The sequence below is a fragment of the Saccostrea cucullata genome, unplaced genomic scaffold, assembly GCF_032062105.1.
Source record: "Saccostrea cucullata isolate Sc308-1 unplaced genomic scaffold, CSIRO_AGI_Scuc_v1 ctg8558, whole genome shotgun sequence".
Lineage (NCBI taxonomy): Eukaryota > Metazoa > Mollusca > Bivalvia > Ostreida > Ostreidae > Saccostrea > Saccostrea cuccullata.
Genome location: NW_026933586.1, coordinates 12,908 through 30,381, shown reverse-complemented (window position 1 = coordinate 30,381; position 17,474 = coordinate 12,908). Strand labels below are relative to the sequence as shown.

The following is a 17,474-nucleotide window of genomic DNA, read 5'->3' as shown; positions in this document are numbered from 1 at the left end:
TCTTGTTTGGCCTTTGTTTTTAAATGACCTGCATAATTCGCATCGATTCTTTGAAAACGGCATGATTTATGTTTCACTTCTTCTATCTATTCCACTCACTGTCTTCACGGAAGACTCTGTAGCATGTAAACCCATCGTTGTGGGAGCCAGTATAGGTTGAACAATAATGGAAACACTATTCTTGCTTATGTTGTTGACAGAACGCAGGAAGTTTGAGATCACAGTAACGAGGAAAACATGTTTTCATATTTAAAATTTCACAAATAAATTCCGATTTTTGCCTTCATACAGTATATTTTTAAAAATACATATATTTTATTATATTTGCAATATTTGCTTTAAAAAAAAGAAAATAATGCAGCCATATCAGGACTCGAACCCATCCTCCAATTTAAAAAATATATTTCCAATCCACCTGCATAACCACTGGACCAGTCAGAACACGGTTATTATCTCGTAGATTTTAACTTTGTACCTACATCTTGGAAATATATTTTTTTTCATCAATTTTTTTAGTTTTTTGAAAAAGTGCCTCTTTGAAACAAAAATCGGAAATAGCAATTTTGAAGGAAATTCTCTATATGTTTATGTTAAATTCATTTTGTTTCAAGGAGGCACTTTTTCAGAATAATGGGGATTCCCTACTAGAAAAGCACACAATATGTCAAATTTCGCTATGTGACTTATTTACATTTCATTTATTAAAATAATATAAATAAATATTAACTTTCCAAGTATAGTTCCACATTGTATAATATATAAATTTGCATTAGAATTTTTTTTTACACTGTTTGAAGTTCCTTTAAATTATTCGTATTATCTGCTACACTTATAGGGAAAATAACAAAAGAACTGCAACACCTTCTTTGTCAAAAACATTAACCTCCCAAGATTTGAGTTAGCCTTCCATGTGTTGGGACCTAAGGGCAGTATTGTTTAGCAAGTTATCTTTTTTCAGAATTATATTACATAATTACATATAAGCTCCTTTTTCTTACATTCATATCGACCTTTTTAAACGCACTGAGTTCTAAGACAGCTCTATTCCTTAAGCTGTGAGATCAAATATGAACGTTTTACAATAAATCGTAACACGCGATACGCTGATTGTTTTTAATCGGTTTAGTCTTGTTGTGTATTCCAATATTATTTCTTTGTAGAGAATTTTTAGCTCATCTCAACGAAGTGGGGATGAGCTTATACTATACCCCCATCGTCGGCCTCCCGGTTAAAGATTGAGGAGCAGGTCCTTTCCCAAGTAACTATCACTAACTATTAGCCTTACCAGCTGGACACATGGATAGTGCATCTACACGGACTAAACTCGCAAGTATGCTGCATCTAGGGATGTAAAATACCAGACTTGCTTCGGATTAGATCTGACCAACATTTCCAAGATGAGTAAACAGGTAAACGTTTTTGGAACAGGTTCATTCCCAATGCATGTAACTATAAGCCCTACCTACCCTACCTAGACAAAACTTGCATGTATGATGCATCTTGGGATGGACACTATTAGACTTGCTTCGGATGCTGGATCTGACCTACATTTTCCAGATGAGTAACTAGGTTAAAGTTTTTGGAGCAGGCTCATTCTCAAGTAGCTATTTGCCCTACCCGGACTAAACTTGTATGAATGATGCATCTAAGGATACAATGTTATCAAAATTTCGGATGCAGGAACTGACTTACATTTTCCAAACGAATGACCAGGTTAAAGGTTTTGGAACGAGTAAATCCCGAATGAACTTTAAGACCTATTTAAACAGAATTTGCTTGAATATTTTTGTCAGGATATATACTAACCTTTTAGTAAATATGATGTGCGATTTACATTACTAAAACTGATAACATTCGTCGAGGTGAGCTTCGTGATCTTTGATTATGTATGTTTCAAATGTAAAGTTTGATCCTCTTATTTGCCTTCAATTGATGCCCTGGAAATCATGGTTTTAATAATGAATATGATTTACGGGACCAAGGTTTGTAGTTCTCGAAATAGGAACTTTGAACCGTACAAATTGTAGGAACTTCCTAGTGATGTAAAGGAGATATGACGAAATATCAGAATAGGGGTTTTACTTCGTGAAATCAAGGTTCGAGACATTCAGATCTTTTACAATAAAAATAATAGTCTTTTGCAGCCCTGTACTATCCCCGAGTACGTCATTTGAACAAAGTTTAAAATTAATATAGTTTTGCTTTTAGAGTTACGCTAATCGTTGCTTTATTTTTTTAATTCGTCGGTAATAGTCAATAAATCGATTTTAAAGTTTACATTTTATTGCAAGTCCAAAGCTATAGTTTTCACAAAACACACATTTTATAACAAATTTCGTAGATGGAACAAACTGAATGTTACAAAAAATGTCTTAGATTTAATAAATTGAAGTTAACAAAGAATTTTCGCACATAGACTCACTTACAAACTCTCTCACATCTAATCTTTGAGAACTCCGCACACTTTCGTACTGATCAGCCACTTATATTAACGATAAAAGTTGCATGAACAGGGGGAATCTGTATAACACCAATTTACAACACTTAAATTAGGTAGAGCTAAGCATAATAAATTCAAAGAACACAGTCTTATAATTAAGATCTAATCATTAAGTTGATAACAAGTAGGAGTAAATGCCATTGATATCATAAGGCCGGAAAGAGATGTCAAGAATAAGGTATGACTACCATGTGAAAAAATGACTTTTCTAAACATCACTTGAAAACAAGAAACTTTCATCAACAGATGTCAAACAAGACCGAAAATTAATAGAACAATGATATAGAAATATATTGATAATTAAAAATTTAAGTAAGAATTAATACCGTGTCAACAACAAGGGACACTAAATCGATTATATTTTATCTTTTAATGTTAAGAAATATGTCGGATAAAATCCTTGATATTTAACTGCATCGTCTTTTTTATTCCGATATCTTTTATTTTAAATAATACGAAAAGAATAAAAATGTAAAAACAACAACAGATCGATTTATTTTTATTTCATATAATAAAAAAATACATTAAAAAAAACAACACAGAACCATATTGTGTACTGTAAAATCACATATTTTCTTGGGGTCAAACTTTCGAAGTTTGAGGAAAAAATCTTAGTTTGCGGGGACTTGATTTCGTGGATAAAGAATGTTTAAGTAATAATGCATATTAAATTTTATATTTCGTGTTGGTCATAAAATCGAGGGTCTCTCCTTGCCTCAAAAACAACGAAAATTAACCCCAACGAAAATTAGTAATTTCACAGAATTTAGCGCGGTCTAATCATCATTCTAGTCTCGGTGATAGCCGATCCATACCACAGAACCGGTGACCAGGGTTCCCGCCAAATCCCGGGGGCCCAGGGCCCGTTAAGGAAGGCCTGGTGGCAGTTATTGAACCACCAACCTCCCTCCAATTTCACGGCACAGCTGTACCCCTCGCCCTTCCTATCATTATCTCTGTCATGGGTGGAGAATGCCATTCCAGCAATTGGACGATCCGTATGTAACATTTTGTCACCTGTGTAAACATAAAAATAGTATTTTGTTTCAGTGTTTAAATCATAATGTGATTTTAAGGATATGTATGTGTCAAAACCATTACTGTTTTATAGGTTCATGACATGAAATATATAGAGGCTTAAGCAGTTATTCGATAAGTAGACTGTTAATTCTAACATCACTTTATTTAGAGTGCAAACAGGCAAAGCTTAAATTTCTTTCTAATTCAGTTGTTTTTGGAGACAGGTCCTCCGACAGTTTAAAAATCCCCATGGTTACCAATTGCGCCTAATTATTAACAAGTCTATTTTTGTATTCATATGAAGCGGGATTTGAGCAAAGTCTTATGCTTGAAAAGAAAAAATAACACTTGCTGTGGCCTTCAACTCAAAATTTAGATATATCAACGGCGTATTGTCAATTTAGAATGGTAATTCCCATTCTTAAATCGATACGATATATCCTGGTGAGCTTGAGACAAAAGATACCACAGAGTCCAACATATCTATTTCATTTTGATATTTTACTTGAAAAAGAAGTTAATTGTAATCTAACAACCAAACTCTATGACAAACGTGATGACTTAAACTTTGGTTAATTATTGACAATTATGTAGATACAACAAGAATTTCGGCCCTCTGGTTAAGTCTTAACAAAGACCTAGTCAGCAAATATAATTTATCACTGAGTTAAATGCTGATTTACAATTTTCATATTAATTGTTAGGCTATTTTTTTATACACTGAATTGATGACGGTTTCTTGGATACTGTTCGTTATCTCCATACAGACTCATCAGTATTCTTTTCATGTCAAAGAAAGAATTTCCCACATTTATCCAAAGGTAAGCACCATTCAATTATGCAATTTAAATAATGCATACGCATTTACGGTGTAACAACTAAAAAGCTTTATTGATATGAAACTGATGTTCTATTAATGACTATCATATACTGTCTTTGAGTGAACTTGCATGTATCAATGAAATATGCTGAAATGGGCGAGTTCTTACTCAGAGTTCCGGTGACTGGACCAGCGAGGAAGAGCGTATAGTTGTCATTCTCGTCCGATACCGAGAACTCGTGATAGACCTGATATTTTGTAGTTACGTCATTTAGTGTGATGGAAACATTCAGAGAGGGACGATCTTTTGTTAGTTGGTGAATTGCGTCATTTCCTGTAAGAAATATGTGCTTTAGTGTATTGAATTCTTTTTAGTCCCCCTGCCGTTGAAACCGGAGGGGACTATAGGTTTCTCTGCGTCTGTCCGTTCGTCCTTTAAAATAAAAAAAAATGTATTTTTAAAATTAAGAAAAGTATTTTTTTTTTAAATTAAGTAATAAATACATCACACTCTATTCCATTATTAATGTGTTTCTTGAGTATTCAATATACGCATGTATCGTTCCCTTTGCATTATTAAAGCTTTAATTTGCAAACAGTATATTTGTTATGATATTTGTTTGCGTTGTTTTTATCATGTATAGCCGATCCTGAAATGTAAAATGATTGATTCTCGGATTTTATTTTCTTTCATTGTATTTTTTAATTTTAAGTTAATAGGGTAACTGTATAGCATACATTAAAAAAACAGTATCTTAAGCTCATTAATGCAATTATCAAAGTCATGCCTTTCCTAACTCAGAAAAAAAAACAAGTATAATTTTGCTAGAGTTTTTTTTTTTAGAGAAGTATAGACTAACGCTATATTTCTTCAAATGATTTATGGAAAAGTGTGTAATGCTTAGTAGCCTTCACATAAACTTAACTCTTAAATGTAAAAAAAAAAAAGCTGTTCAAAGTCAGAGATCCAGTTCATGCAGGGTCGCGAGGTCAGTAACAAAAGCAAAAAAAAAAAAAAACTTCGTAAATGCAAAATACCATATCCACACATGTACCTACTGGGTGTTACAGACACACAAAGGCCTTGTAAAGTGATTCTTAAGTGCAGTCCCGCTCTCTAGGCTACACAAAAAGTATTCAAAACCTAAACATTTCTCAATCTATTTTGATTATCAAATAAAGAAGGCCTTTCAGACAATCATTTGTAAAAATATATTTTTGTGTCTTACCAATCCAGTAATCTGTTTCTGGATTTCCGAATCCGACCTTGTAATCATTCCAATTCCGGGTAAAGTTGACTGATCCAGTTTTTCGCATTTGGATAGCCTTTTAAAATCAATTTTTTTGATAAATTTAACGAAATTATTCAAACAAACATAATGCTTCTTTTGTTCAAGCCCATGATGCTTTTTTAAGAGCAATAAGGCACAGTTATTAAAATCTTGCTTTAGTTTTGTTAGAACTTACCGTCCAGCCTCCGGCCTCCATATCACAGAAGACATTGGTAGACCGACACACAGGACTGTACCTCACCCAGGGGTATATAGTGTACACACCAGACGTTCTGCATCCTTTGTCATACAGCGTTTTACAGTCACCAGGCAAATCTGTGATAATAATTCAAATGTTGACTGACGTTTTCATACAAATTATTTGTTTAATCTTATTTTTACACTGATTTGCCTACAGTTTTCGTTTTCCCCCGATCATGACAAGGAGCACACAGCGGGTGTGACTGGTTAGTAAAAGATTCCATCACCTCAATTACATCCGGTCCTATCTCTTATGTTTTAGAGATAGTTTGCTCTTTGATTAAATGTACGTATTTTTGAGAGTAACATAAATAATTGGGATTTTTAATATCTAAATTCCAGTTTCATTATGTTTATAAGTAAATACTTATCATTCCTAAAATATCAATACTCCGCCATGAAAAGATTGATTGTTTGTTGTGTAACGTCCATCTCTATGAAACTTAGGAATTTCAAGAATTGAATCTGATTGATTGATTACATGCTGATTAACGTCCCTTTTCACTCATAAATGAACGCCACCATAAACCGGTGAAGGGCTTCATATTTTGATTTTTATTCCGCGCTCAGGGTCATTGAGCAGTGAAGTATCTTTTTGGTGCCCTCGCCTACCGTGCCAGGGGGTCTATGATTTTAAGGTCTCATCCAAAGGACCCAAAACTTTCACTTCAAAGTGCCGAGCACATGGCGAAAGAACATTTACTACTCATTTTAATCGTCTTAGGTCAGTGGCGGCATTCTATTAAGACTTTCCGTTCACAAAGGGAGCGCTCTACCGACTGGGCTACCGCGGACGGTAGAATTGAATGTGATATTAGATATTATTCAGACAAGTCACGTCCTATTTAACTATTCACTTACATCACGTTAGAGTGATAATATCTTATTTCTATTTTTTCTCTGTGACAACTCGTTGAAAGGTAACAGAGTTGATTTCTTGATAATTTTATTCGAATGTTAAGTAGGCAAGTCCATAGGTCAAGAGCTAAGGAGGTCTAATATGCATGCAAATCTCGTGCGCATCTGTCTCTGTGTCTGACATCAAGGAGGCCAAATATGCATGTAAATCTCGTGCAGCTGCCTTTGTGTTGTTTTTTGTCAGTGGGCGAGTACTGTTGAAATTGACATGGGAGTTCTCGTGTAATTTAAATCTATGTCAACATTTTAAAAGTATAAATCTACAATTTTTTTCACAATGAAATGAAATTATTAGGAATCGCTGTCTAGCTAGTATAGTATGCCAGGGACATCAATGATAGTGGGAAACATTTGATAAATAATGCTTCACTAGTTATGCAAATTATCCCATGTGTCCAGCTATCGTTGATGCCCTGGCATACTATACTAACTAGACAGTAATTAATTCCTTTAATAAAGTATGGACTTAATAAACCTTACAGTTACAGTTTTAATATCATTAAGTGTGAACATAATAAACCGGAAAATGCAAACCTTGTGTAGGAATGTAGTATCTCCAAAAAGCTTCAGTGATCGTCATGTCCACTGTGTCACATGACTTCAGAACGCGACATTTCTCCGTGTTATTGTTAAATCCCAAACAGTTACATCCACAAGGGCTGCTACAAAAACCTAGACAATGACTTAGTGAGGGCGAACTGTACTCCGTTAAAAGAGTGGTGGAGGACATCTTGTTTCGATTGTCCACTTTCTCTACGTACCTTTGTGAGTCGTGAGCAGTTGCGAATTTAAAGAAGATTGTAGAAAGGAAAATGAAAAGTCCATATACAACCATGTTGATTCCACTTTGAATTCTTTGATTACATGTTCTTCTTTCCAATAATTAAGACCTTAGAACTCATAGTTATGGCCTTTCTTAGATATTAATAGCTTTCGTTGATGTCCTTCTACTAGTCAAGGTAAGACACCTGCAACTTGTGTGTTTCATTATTGAGTAAATTCCTTTGTATGCCAGCTAACATATATACTGAAGTACTATGTCGTTAGAATACTTTGAATGAATTTTAGCACACCTTACAACAGCTGATTATGAGTGGTAGCGCCGTCTTTGTAATCAATATTCTCAATTTTTCTCTTTATTATTAATAATGGGGTTTTAATTTCAATCCTGATATGGGAACCGAATAGAAATTTCAAATTAGAATGAGTGCATTGGCAGATGGTTATAAAATGTTAAGCTTTATAAGGAAAATATTTAATTTTTGTAAAATATTTTGTTTTGTTATTTGCATTGACTTGACATATTGGCATAATTTATGAAGAGTCGTACATGTAAGCTTCAACCTGAATCGATGTTTTCTTGCATGTTTTCCTTTGTTCTTTGAGAAATGGTATGATCACTGGTAGTGAATTCTCCCTTCACTGAAATTCTCTGCTTTTTGTTAGTCTCATTTCTCCCAAGTTCATTAATTACAGGTAGGTTTTGGATGTCTGCAATAATGCCGTCTACCAAGTTCTCAGATTTACTTGTTTGAGTAATAAAAATATATAATACCCAACAGGATCAGGGGCTCATGTGTGGTAGGGGCACGTACAACTGATAATTGCTGATCATTTACAATTAGTTGAAATGCATTTTTGTTCCCCTACCCTAGCTAAGGGTATTAAGTGATCAAACTAAGCAATTGCTTAGTGTTTAATGATGCGTAATGGTGCCTCTTTTAAAATTGTGAATGCCATAGCATCAAGCTTAAAACATAAACCAAATTCAATCATTAGAAAGTTGTTTCATGATGTTTAGGTGACCCAAAAGGCCCATAGGACTCTAGTTTTAAGCGGTATTGCTCATCGTAATTGGACCACCCCAAAGGACCCTGTGTACTGGCAGCCAATCGAATACTGTGAATGCGCTTGGTCATTTCTCTGACTTTTCACTGGAAACCTCTCGAGGTATTTTGCTAAATGATAAATGCAGTTGTCTAAACATGTATATGATTTATCGATTTCAAGTGTTTTTTAAATAACTAGTTGGCCATTTTACATAACAAGCTCCCTTGTGTTAGGGTCAGTCAACAAGAATGCCAGATCTACGTAAGAACATGCCCATACTTTTTTCTCAGATGACTGCCTATAGTGTCACAAACACTTATTTCAGCGGATGGGCGACTACTAGTAAGTTGCAACTGTTCCCAAATCGAGAGACCCCCAAAACATTGAGCGCACTTATTTCATGAGCCAGGTCACGCCGGTTGGTACTTCCGGAGGCGGGTTAAGTTTTCTTAAGCTGCCGGTCGATCAGAAAGTAACCCGGATTGCCCAAAAAATTTCAAGCGGCGACATGGAAAGCAATATGGCGGAAAAGTGTGGTAATAAATTTCTTGCACGTAATAATCTTTTTTTTATATTTTATGAATTGGTTTAATTTTATTAACATTCATTTTTGAGGTAATGAATAATTTTTATGTGTGTATTTTGTGAACAAATAGTAGAAAAACTGAATTTCTTAATTATGAAAAAAAACGTGTGCATTTTAAACTTAATGGTCTTTTTTTGCATATTATAAATAATTTCATAAGCTTCAATGAAGTCATTAAAAGCGCACGAAAAATCAGAAGAAACAGAAATTTTTATGGACGGAAATTTATATGGACGGAGATTATAGGTGAAAATAAGATTTAAAAAATACAAAAAAGGAATACAGAATGAAAATTACATACAAAGAGCAATTAATTAAAGTCAATCATTCCCCCTACGTATGACTCTCATTATGATAAGGTGCAAATGCTTATTATAATAACTAGCTCATATATTATTTCAGTTTTAGGATCTACATGTACAGGCGTTGCCCGGCGTGCAATTAGTAGACTAAGTATTAGAACTTTTCTTAACTAGATAACCGAAACTGCGTGTGCTGTGTGACAGGTGTCCGTTTGCAAAATAGTAAGGTATTTGAGAATATTGAACAGCATATTATTTAAGAAATAAAGTCCGCGTTTTCGTGAATGTCGCAGGATAAACTCCGAGGTCGAGAAATGTTGTTTGAAAGATAAAAGCCAAGGCTTTAATATTTCAAACATTTCGAGACCGAGGAGGTTATCCTGCATCATTCATGACAACAAGGAATTTATTTTTATTCTACCGTGTCTACAAAAATCGCTAAAATACAGCTGATCGTTTCCTCTTTAGAGAAACGAATTAGGTTACCATGTCTCGATTACGCTGTTCCATTTAACAGCAGAGGGAAAATTTTTTTGCTTACCTCTGTATGGAATGCAGACAATTTGAGCTTGCGTAGCATTAAAACTAGCCTTTTTAAATTACAAATTTGTTCGTACAAATATTGATATGTATTTAATCAATACATATCAATATGAATTTATTAATTTTAATTAATAAACAGTAACAAAACCAAATTCTTGTTTTACTGCTCTCGCGTTGTTTAAATGTGTAGGGAGGTCCGTTGAATAACCACGCTTAGCTGTAAAAATCGACATTCATCAGCAACTTTATGCATTTTACAGTATTTATACTGCAAACGACGACATATAGATGTGGTCTAAACAAGAATTTCATTCTACAGCCAAACATGCATTGAATTGTTAAAGTTTGATACTTGTTTCTGATCTGATTATTTTTTGATGACGTTCGTAATTTATTGGAGAATAATAACCGCGGCATTTCTTTGATCTCAGCAATAATCGTGGTAGAATATAATATTAATACATGTACACTATTCACTTTAGTAGAATGAACATTTACAGAACGAACGAACACGCTCAATAACTTGTGTTTTAGAGGAGAGCTGCAAGTTGTAACGACGTATTTGGTGGTTCAAATGGCCATTATCGCGGTATGGTGTTAGAAGCCACTGCTTGAGGGGATATGCTGCAACTTCTAAAATATGGTAGTGTCCATGTGCGCATTTTTGGAATCCAACTTCTCAGAGAGCGGAGTTTCTAAGTACTTAAGCATCATATACTATCCCGGGCCAGCCAACATTCATATCTGTAAACTGTAAATCATTTTTTGAAACTGCCTGAAGTATTATTGAATGAAACTTCTTTCTATTATAACAAGCTAATTCAGAGAATTTGTGTCCCCCGCTTAGGGAAAAAGTCGGCTCCCCCTGACTGAATTTGTAGAATTATTAAATGTATGTACATGTATACTGAAGCAAATAAAATACATGTATGTCAATATGCATATAAAGATTTGATTGCTTATTCTTCATTATGTGTATAGAAGATTTTTTATATGGAATTTTTATCACACTGTAATGATGATTTTATAACCTCATAAATTTTTCATTTCACATGCTGAATACTATCATTTAGTTAAAAAAAAAAAAAAAAAAGGTGCGACCGAGATTCGATGCCGGCACCTATCACACTGGAAGCGAGAGCCATAACCACTAGACCACGGAATCGCTTTACCTCGCGTGAAGAATATGCAGAAGTGAAGTCACATACAGTGTACATGTATATATTCATGTTTTCATGTTCGGTATTCTCAAAATTTTACACAATCCATGGTGTTTGATTTATTTAGCCTTTATTAAACAGTTCTAATAGATGTAATAAGAACATAAAGTCCGTCGAGAACCTGTTTTATACGCAATAACTCTCCTCATGCCCCTGCGCTAAAAATAGCGACATGTAATACTATAAATACTAATATAAAACAAACAGGGCGGGGCACTTTGAGAGAGGCGAGAGACGTCCTAGGGAGTTTTGATATAAAATTACATTGCATAAGCTCAAAATCTTCTTGAAATATCTCCAGGAAATAATAGTATTTCACACAGACAGAATGTATAAATTTACGACCTTGAACTTTGACCTTTTGACCTCAAAATCAATAGGGGTCTTCATAAGGCCACAGGAAGTTGTTATATAAAATTTCATTGCAATAGCTCAAATGGTTCTAGAGATACTGTTTGGAAACGAAAGTGTTTTAACAGACAGAATTTGCTTATTTATGACCTTGACCTTTTGACCTCAAAATCAATTGGGGTCTTCTTTAGTCCACAGGGAGTTGCTATGCTACATTTCATTGCAAAACCTCAAAGGGTTCTCGAGATACCGTGTGGAAACGAAAGCGTTACAGACAGACAGAAAGACGGACGGACGGACGGACAAACCCAAATTAATATCCCCCACTTTTCAAGCGGGGGACAATATAAATTGGCATTCTGTATTGGTTCTTCAATTGGTATATGGCAACAATTCGTGGCTCCAATCACACCAGGAAATTTATAAGCTTCCATTTCATCATAGTCTCTTGCAATGTTGGGAAAATCTGCTACATCTGACCATTTTATGCATTTGTTGAAAAAAGCTTCAATCACAGCCCTTATAAACTGCTTTTTGCTATTAAGAAAACAATGTTCACTTACACCAAATTAAAGCAGTCACTTGGTTCACAAATAGTTTCTTGAGATGCCGGCTACCTTTAAGTCGTTAGATTTTTTTCTCGGCTGGAATTAAGGGTCTTGAACAAACTAGAACTGTCCAATAGGGACAAATACCACCCGCTGGGTTTTTCAGAGAAGGTGCCAATTCAAAAATACTTTATGGATCTAGAGGTGTTCACAATTTACTTACAAAAATTTGCAGTGAAATATAATTGCTCATCATGTTTCTTAATGAATGAAACAAAGGTGCAACCAAATGAAACATCAATACTAATACATTGTAATTCCACTGTAACATTTTTTTTTTTATTTTTTTCATTTTTTTTTTATTTCTGCATTAAAAAATATATTGCAATTATGTGTTATGTCACTCTGCAAACTGATTGTTAAAAAAAACATAATACAAAATCAAATTAAACTTGATATATCAATTTGAAATGCATTTTGAAAATAAAGAGCTGGTTATCAAATAATGAAGTGCTTTGACAGACAATAAATTACAATTAAGAGAATAAAAAAAGAGAGATCTTTAATTCTTGTGCCTTATTCCCTGGAGATAAGATAACACACACGCTTGATAAGAGATATGCCTTAACAACTTCCAACACCAAACTCATTAATTTATCTTTAACTGGATGCATGTCCAGTCATTATTCCCAAGAGACAAATGAAATTACATTATCTTCTGTGCAATGTAAAAACTGTTTTTAACACTTGATGATGTTTCTTTTTTTAAGTTTTTATGAGTAGTTTTAAGCTGTAGTATTTTTAAACAGATATTCTAGATTCTATATCTCAAACCTTATACATGAGCCCAAAATGAACAAGTCAATTAAAATAACAAATAAAACCTGTAAAATGCAAAAAAAAATTAACAAAAAGAGTTGAAAATTCCAGGTGCATACCTTCACCTGGTGAATAATAAGTGTACAAATTTTCAGATTAATCCTTGCAATAGTTTCTGAGAAACGGTCCGGATAAAACCACAAAATAAAAATGAAAAAACACCTGTAAAATTCAAAATAATAATCGAATCAAGATGAAAATATCAGGTGCACAACTTCATATGGTGAATAATATGTGTACAAATTTTCAGACAAATCCTTTCAATAGTTTCTGAGTAATGGTCCGGAGAAAATCTCGTCTAAAGACAGACAGACGAACATGGTGATTCCAATATACCCCCCCCCCCTAAACTTCGTTTGCGGGGGGTATAAAAACAATTCGTGCACTTAATGCTGGATGAAGAGCACGATTTCTACACAAAAGTTCATGAGTTTCTCTGCTTATCTTTAAAAAACCCTTAGAATGAGTCTGGCATGTATTTTTTTATTGTTGCCTCATAGTATCTCATCGACTTTATTCAGTCATCTCTTGCACTAAAAATACTAAAGTATCAAATAATAGGAAAAGTTTATTAAAAACACACAAAAAATAACCAGACAAGAACATACCTAGTTAGAATTAGAATTTTTATCTGCATATGTCGATCCGTGGCTCAGTTATCCTTGAGACAAGGGTCAATATCCAGTAGAACTAATTTTAGGTAGATGATTTTTGCTTATCAAAGGTCTGTACATACAAGAATATACTTAATAAAATTGCAAAGTTAAAATTAGACTGGGATGTCCCTCCCCCTCCACAGAATAATTTGGCCAATCTCTCTCTCTTTCTCTCTCTATATATAAACTGGTAATTATAAAAGAAAATTCAGTTTCCAAATTTCATTCAACACATGCGCTTTCTGGATTTCATAATCCGATTTCGGGTGTAAATATTTGAGTTATATATCTACAATTAATTCAGTTTACCCCCTTCTTATTCAACGCTGTCTGACCCCTTTTTAGTCCCGAAGCAGTCGGATTGCAAGGGGGTGGGGGCAACGACAAAGAAATGTCTATTGACATGTTACGTTTCACCTGCTTGATGTTTTACCCGTATGTAAAAGTAACCTGTGGGTCTCCCAATTCTGTTTGTTGAACAAAGAATAAAGATTTTAATAAAAGTACAAATAATTTTATTAATAGATAAAATCTTATCTGGTTCTTCAGTAATAGATTACTTTCTATAAATAGTATTAATGATAAGTAATAATTTAATATTCAGGCTTTAGCGGGAGTATCAATTCACTTGTAATTCTCTTCCATAACTTTATCCCGCTCTAGAATTACACTTATTACAATGAATATAAAATAATTTATATAAAAGATTTTATAAATAGATTATCCCAAATGTGGGTCAGGCATCAGCTCCCACTAATTAAAGTTTAGAATTAACAATTACCCAACGAAACTCCTCAGTTGTGGTATGTGAAATATCCGTATCCGAGGAGAAGTGTTCTGCCTGTCAAATCAGCTGATCGCTGTGTATATATGACGTTTTTGTGTATTACGTTACTACGGATATGACGTTTTACACACGCATCATTACCCGCGTATAATATAATCGATCGGGTTAGGAAGCCATGTTGCCTATAGATCGCATGCACGGGTTAGGATGCAGTTTTCGATAGAAACGTGATAAAAGATGATTGTTGGTAATACACAAGTGCTATACAAGACTTCAGATGGGATTTATCTGCTCAATAATAGGTTTAAATGAATTATCTGTTTGGTTTATAAAGTATACATATGTTGCAAGTGGATCCCGTTCGAGGAATTTCGGGTTATAAACATTTCGATAGATAGTTCTATCTCTTAACACAATACAGTAATCTTAAATAGTAAAATTAAATGCAAATACTATATTTGCGTGTTTCTAATCATTATTTTATGGATTTGTTGTTACAATAATATATTTATCCAATCATATAACAAAAGAGAAAGAAGCTACGTTCGTAACACGGGGCCCTTCCTTGTAAAATGCATTCGTCCTCGAATGTTGGTCATCAAAGAGCCACAATAAGGGAAGAACGCAGATGAACGGTAAATGCTACTTTTATATTAGCATATTAATCTTTCAACATCAACATATAATTTATAACAATAATATCACAGATAAGCATGGAAAATGGTAACAATATAGAATAACATGGATGAATGACAATCATAAATATTATGGATGTGCATGATATAATGATAAATAATGATTATATACAATGAGAACAATAATGAAATGTTTATATAAAATAAATTATCATGAACAGATGAATATTAATCGTCAGCTATACTCTCACGTCAATCAATGTTAATTTTCACAGCTGAATCCTCTCAAAGAGAAAGAGAAGAGGAAAATTTCTTCTCAACTGCTAATGTCAGTGACTGGAGGCCATAAAAGGTAGATTCCACGTGAATTTGGCGTAGGATGTCTTTATCTGTAGGGAGTAGTTTTGGAAATGTTTCTGGGGAGCGTAGGTAGTCGAGAATGAAATCAAAATACCTAGGGTTCCGGTCGATCACGTAAAATGGACTTCCTTCCTTTTTGATTGGTTCAAACGAAGAGTTTGGTTTCACCATTTCCGCCAGGAGGGAGCTTGGGTCCATCAGAAGTGTAGGAATGCTAGTAAGAAATGATTGTCCTCCGACATTTAGTGTTACACGTTGCTTTTGCTGTAGTGCCATTCCTTCCAAACTTTACTTTCATGGGGTCTGTGGATGGGATGTATTCTGGTGCATCTGGATTCTCGCAAACTGTGTATGGTTTCGTGATCTCCTCCTCGAAGTTTTCGGGTGCTTGGATGGAAATGGCTTTCGTTGGTGTGGACTTGCCGAAGATGAAGAAGATGAGGAGGAGGAGGATGAGCTCGACATAGTAAGAGTCTTTCGTTGGACGGCTGTCGTTGACTTTGGGGATTCATTTTGTGGCAAATGATTTTTGACTGTTTTGAATTCAGCGGGCTTTTGTTTTGGAGCGGATGCTGGTGCTTGCTCAGGTTGAGATGGTGCCTCTCTAGGGGGTTCCTTCAGGGCAGGAGTTGAGCTTTGTTTCTTAGGTGGTGCAGAAACTGGCAAGTCGGCTAGATCACTGTTGGGGGTGTGAGATGACTCAATGGCAGGTAGGTTATCCCCGCGGCTTGTGGGTGGTGCAGGTGGTACTGATGTGATGAAGCGTTTAGATACCGACTTTCTTGACCTTTTGTTTTGAACTTCTGGTAGAGGATACTTGAGCAAGATAGCCCTCTTGGCACCTGGTTTGGGGTCGAAATTTGGTACTACTTTCTTCATAAATGGCTCCACCAGAGCTGATCTTTCCTATTGGAACTTGGCGAATTCAGCTTTTTCTTCTTCTCCAAACTGCATGTTTGATTTCTTCACAAATTTCAGATCGTAATCTTTACACCCATGTCTTTGATCCCTTCTGCCCAGAAGGTAGTGGCATTTTGAGAATTGATACGCAAAGCCAGAGTGAGCTGTTGTAAGGTGTCGCTCTGCATGGGACTGCTGGACAAACTCACGTCCATTGCATAAGATACATTTGAATCGTTGCACCTAGGGAGGGCAAAGAAGGTAGCATAAATAATATGTTATAGTGATATATGGTGATAAAAATAATATTTACTGTTTGGTAAGGTTAAATTTTTTTTTGTAAGAAATTTCTATGCATGAAACCAGGTGGATTTGTTTTCTCCCTCATAAAGTTTCATCATAGAAAGTGTCTTCTTGAAACCAAGATGGCCACCTGTCAGACTGCTATGTATCTCATTGAAAACTTATTTAGCCATAGACTGAGGGAGAACTATTTGCAATTTAGGGTTAATATTTTCCCATTTATGATATAAAATTTCATTTATTGTTTGTAGGGATTCAAATCTACCCCAAAAATATTTACAAGTCTCACTGAGACCGGAGACATCTTCCCAGGAAGGTTTAACTCCTGATTTTACCCATTCAAACACTTTAGCTATGTTCAGGTCTTTTCCTTGTATATCTCTTATGTCAGTTTTCATTTCTGATTGCTCAGAATTGTGTTTTGTAGGTTTCAGAGAAGAAGTAGACTCTGCGGAAGTAACCTTTTTGCTCGCCCTGGTGGCTACAGCACAAGATTCAGGTATTTCCCTAATTTGCATGTTACTAACATTCTCTTCTACCTTAACTTCATATCGGGACTCTGCACTGCTGCAGTGTTTGCCGGTTACATCAATGCAAGGTCGGCGGGACAAAGCATCCGCATTATTATGGGACCGGCCAGCCCGATGTTCAATTTTAAACTCATAAGAGGAAAGGAATTCGAACCATCTAGCTAATTGACCCTCTGGGTTCTTAAAATTTAGAAGCCAAGTTAGTGCACCATGGTCTGTTCTTACTTTGAAAGGTTTTCCATATAAGTAGTGAT

General features: G+C 34.8%; 1 protein-coding gene and 1 pseudogene across 1 annotated transcript; both read right to left on the bottom strand.

Annotated features, from left to right (window-relative positions):
- Positions 1 to 3,266: 3,266 nt before the first annotated feature.
- LOC134238697 (ficolin-1-like) lies at positions 3,267 to 7,520 on the bottom strand. Its single transcript, XM_062720815.1, has 5 exons — positions 7,325 to 7,520; positions 5,808 to 5,947; positions 5,570 to 5,666; positions 4,510 to 4,674; positions 3,267 to 3,517 (listed from the first exon to the last, which is right to left on the bottom strand). Exons 1-5 carry the CDS (start codon positions 7,518 to 7,520, stop codon positions 3,267 to 3,269), a joined length of 849 nt encoding a protein of 282 aa, XP_062576799.1.
- Positions 7,521 to 10,529: 3,009 nt separating this feature from the next.
- Positions 10,530 to 15,763, bottom strand: LOC134238696 (uncharacterized; annotated as a pseudogene).
- Between the last annotated feature and the right edge of the window lie 1,711 nt (positions 15,764 to 17,474).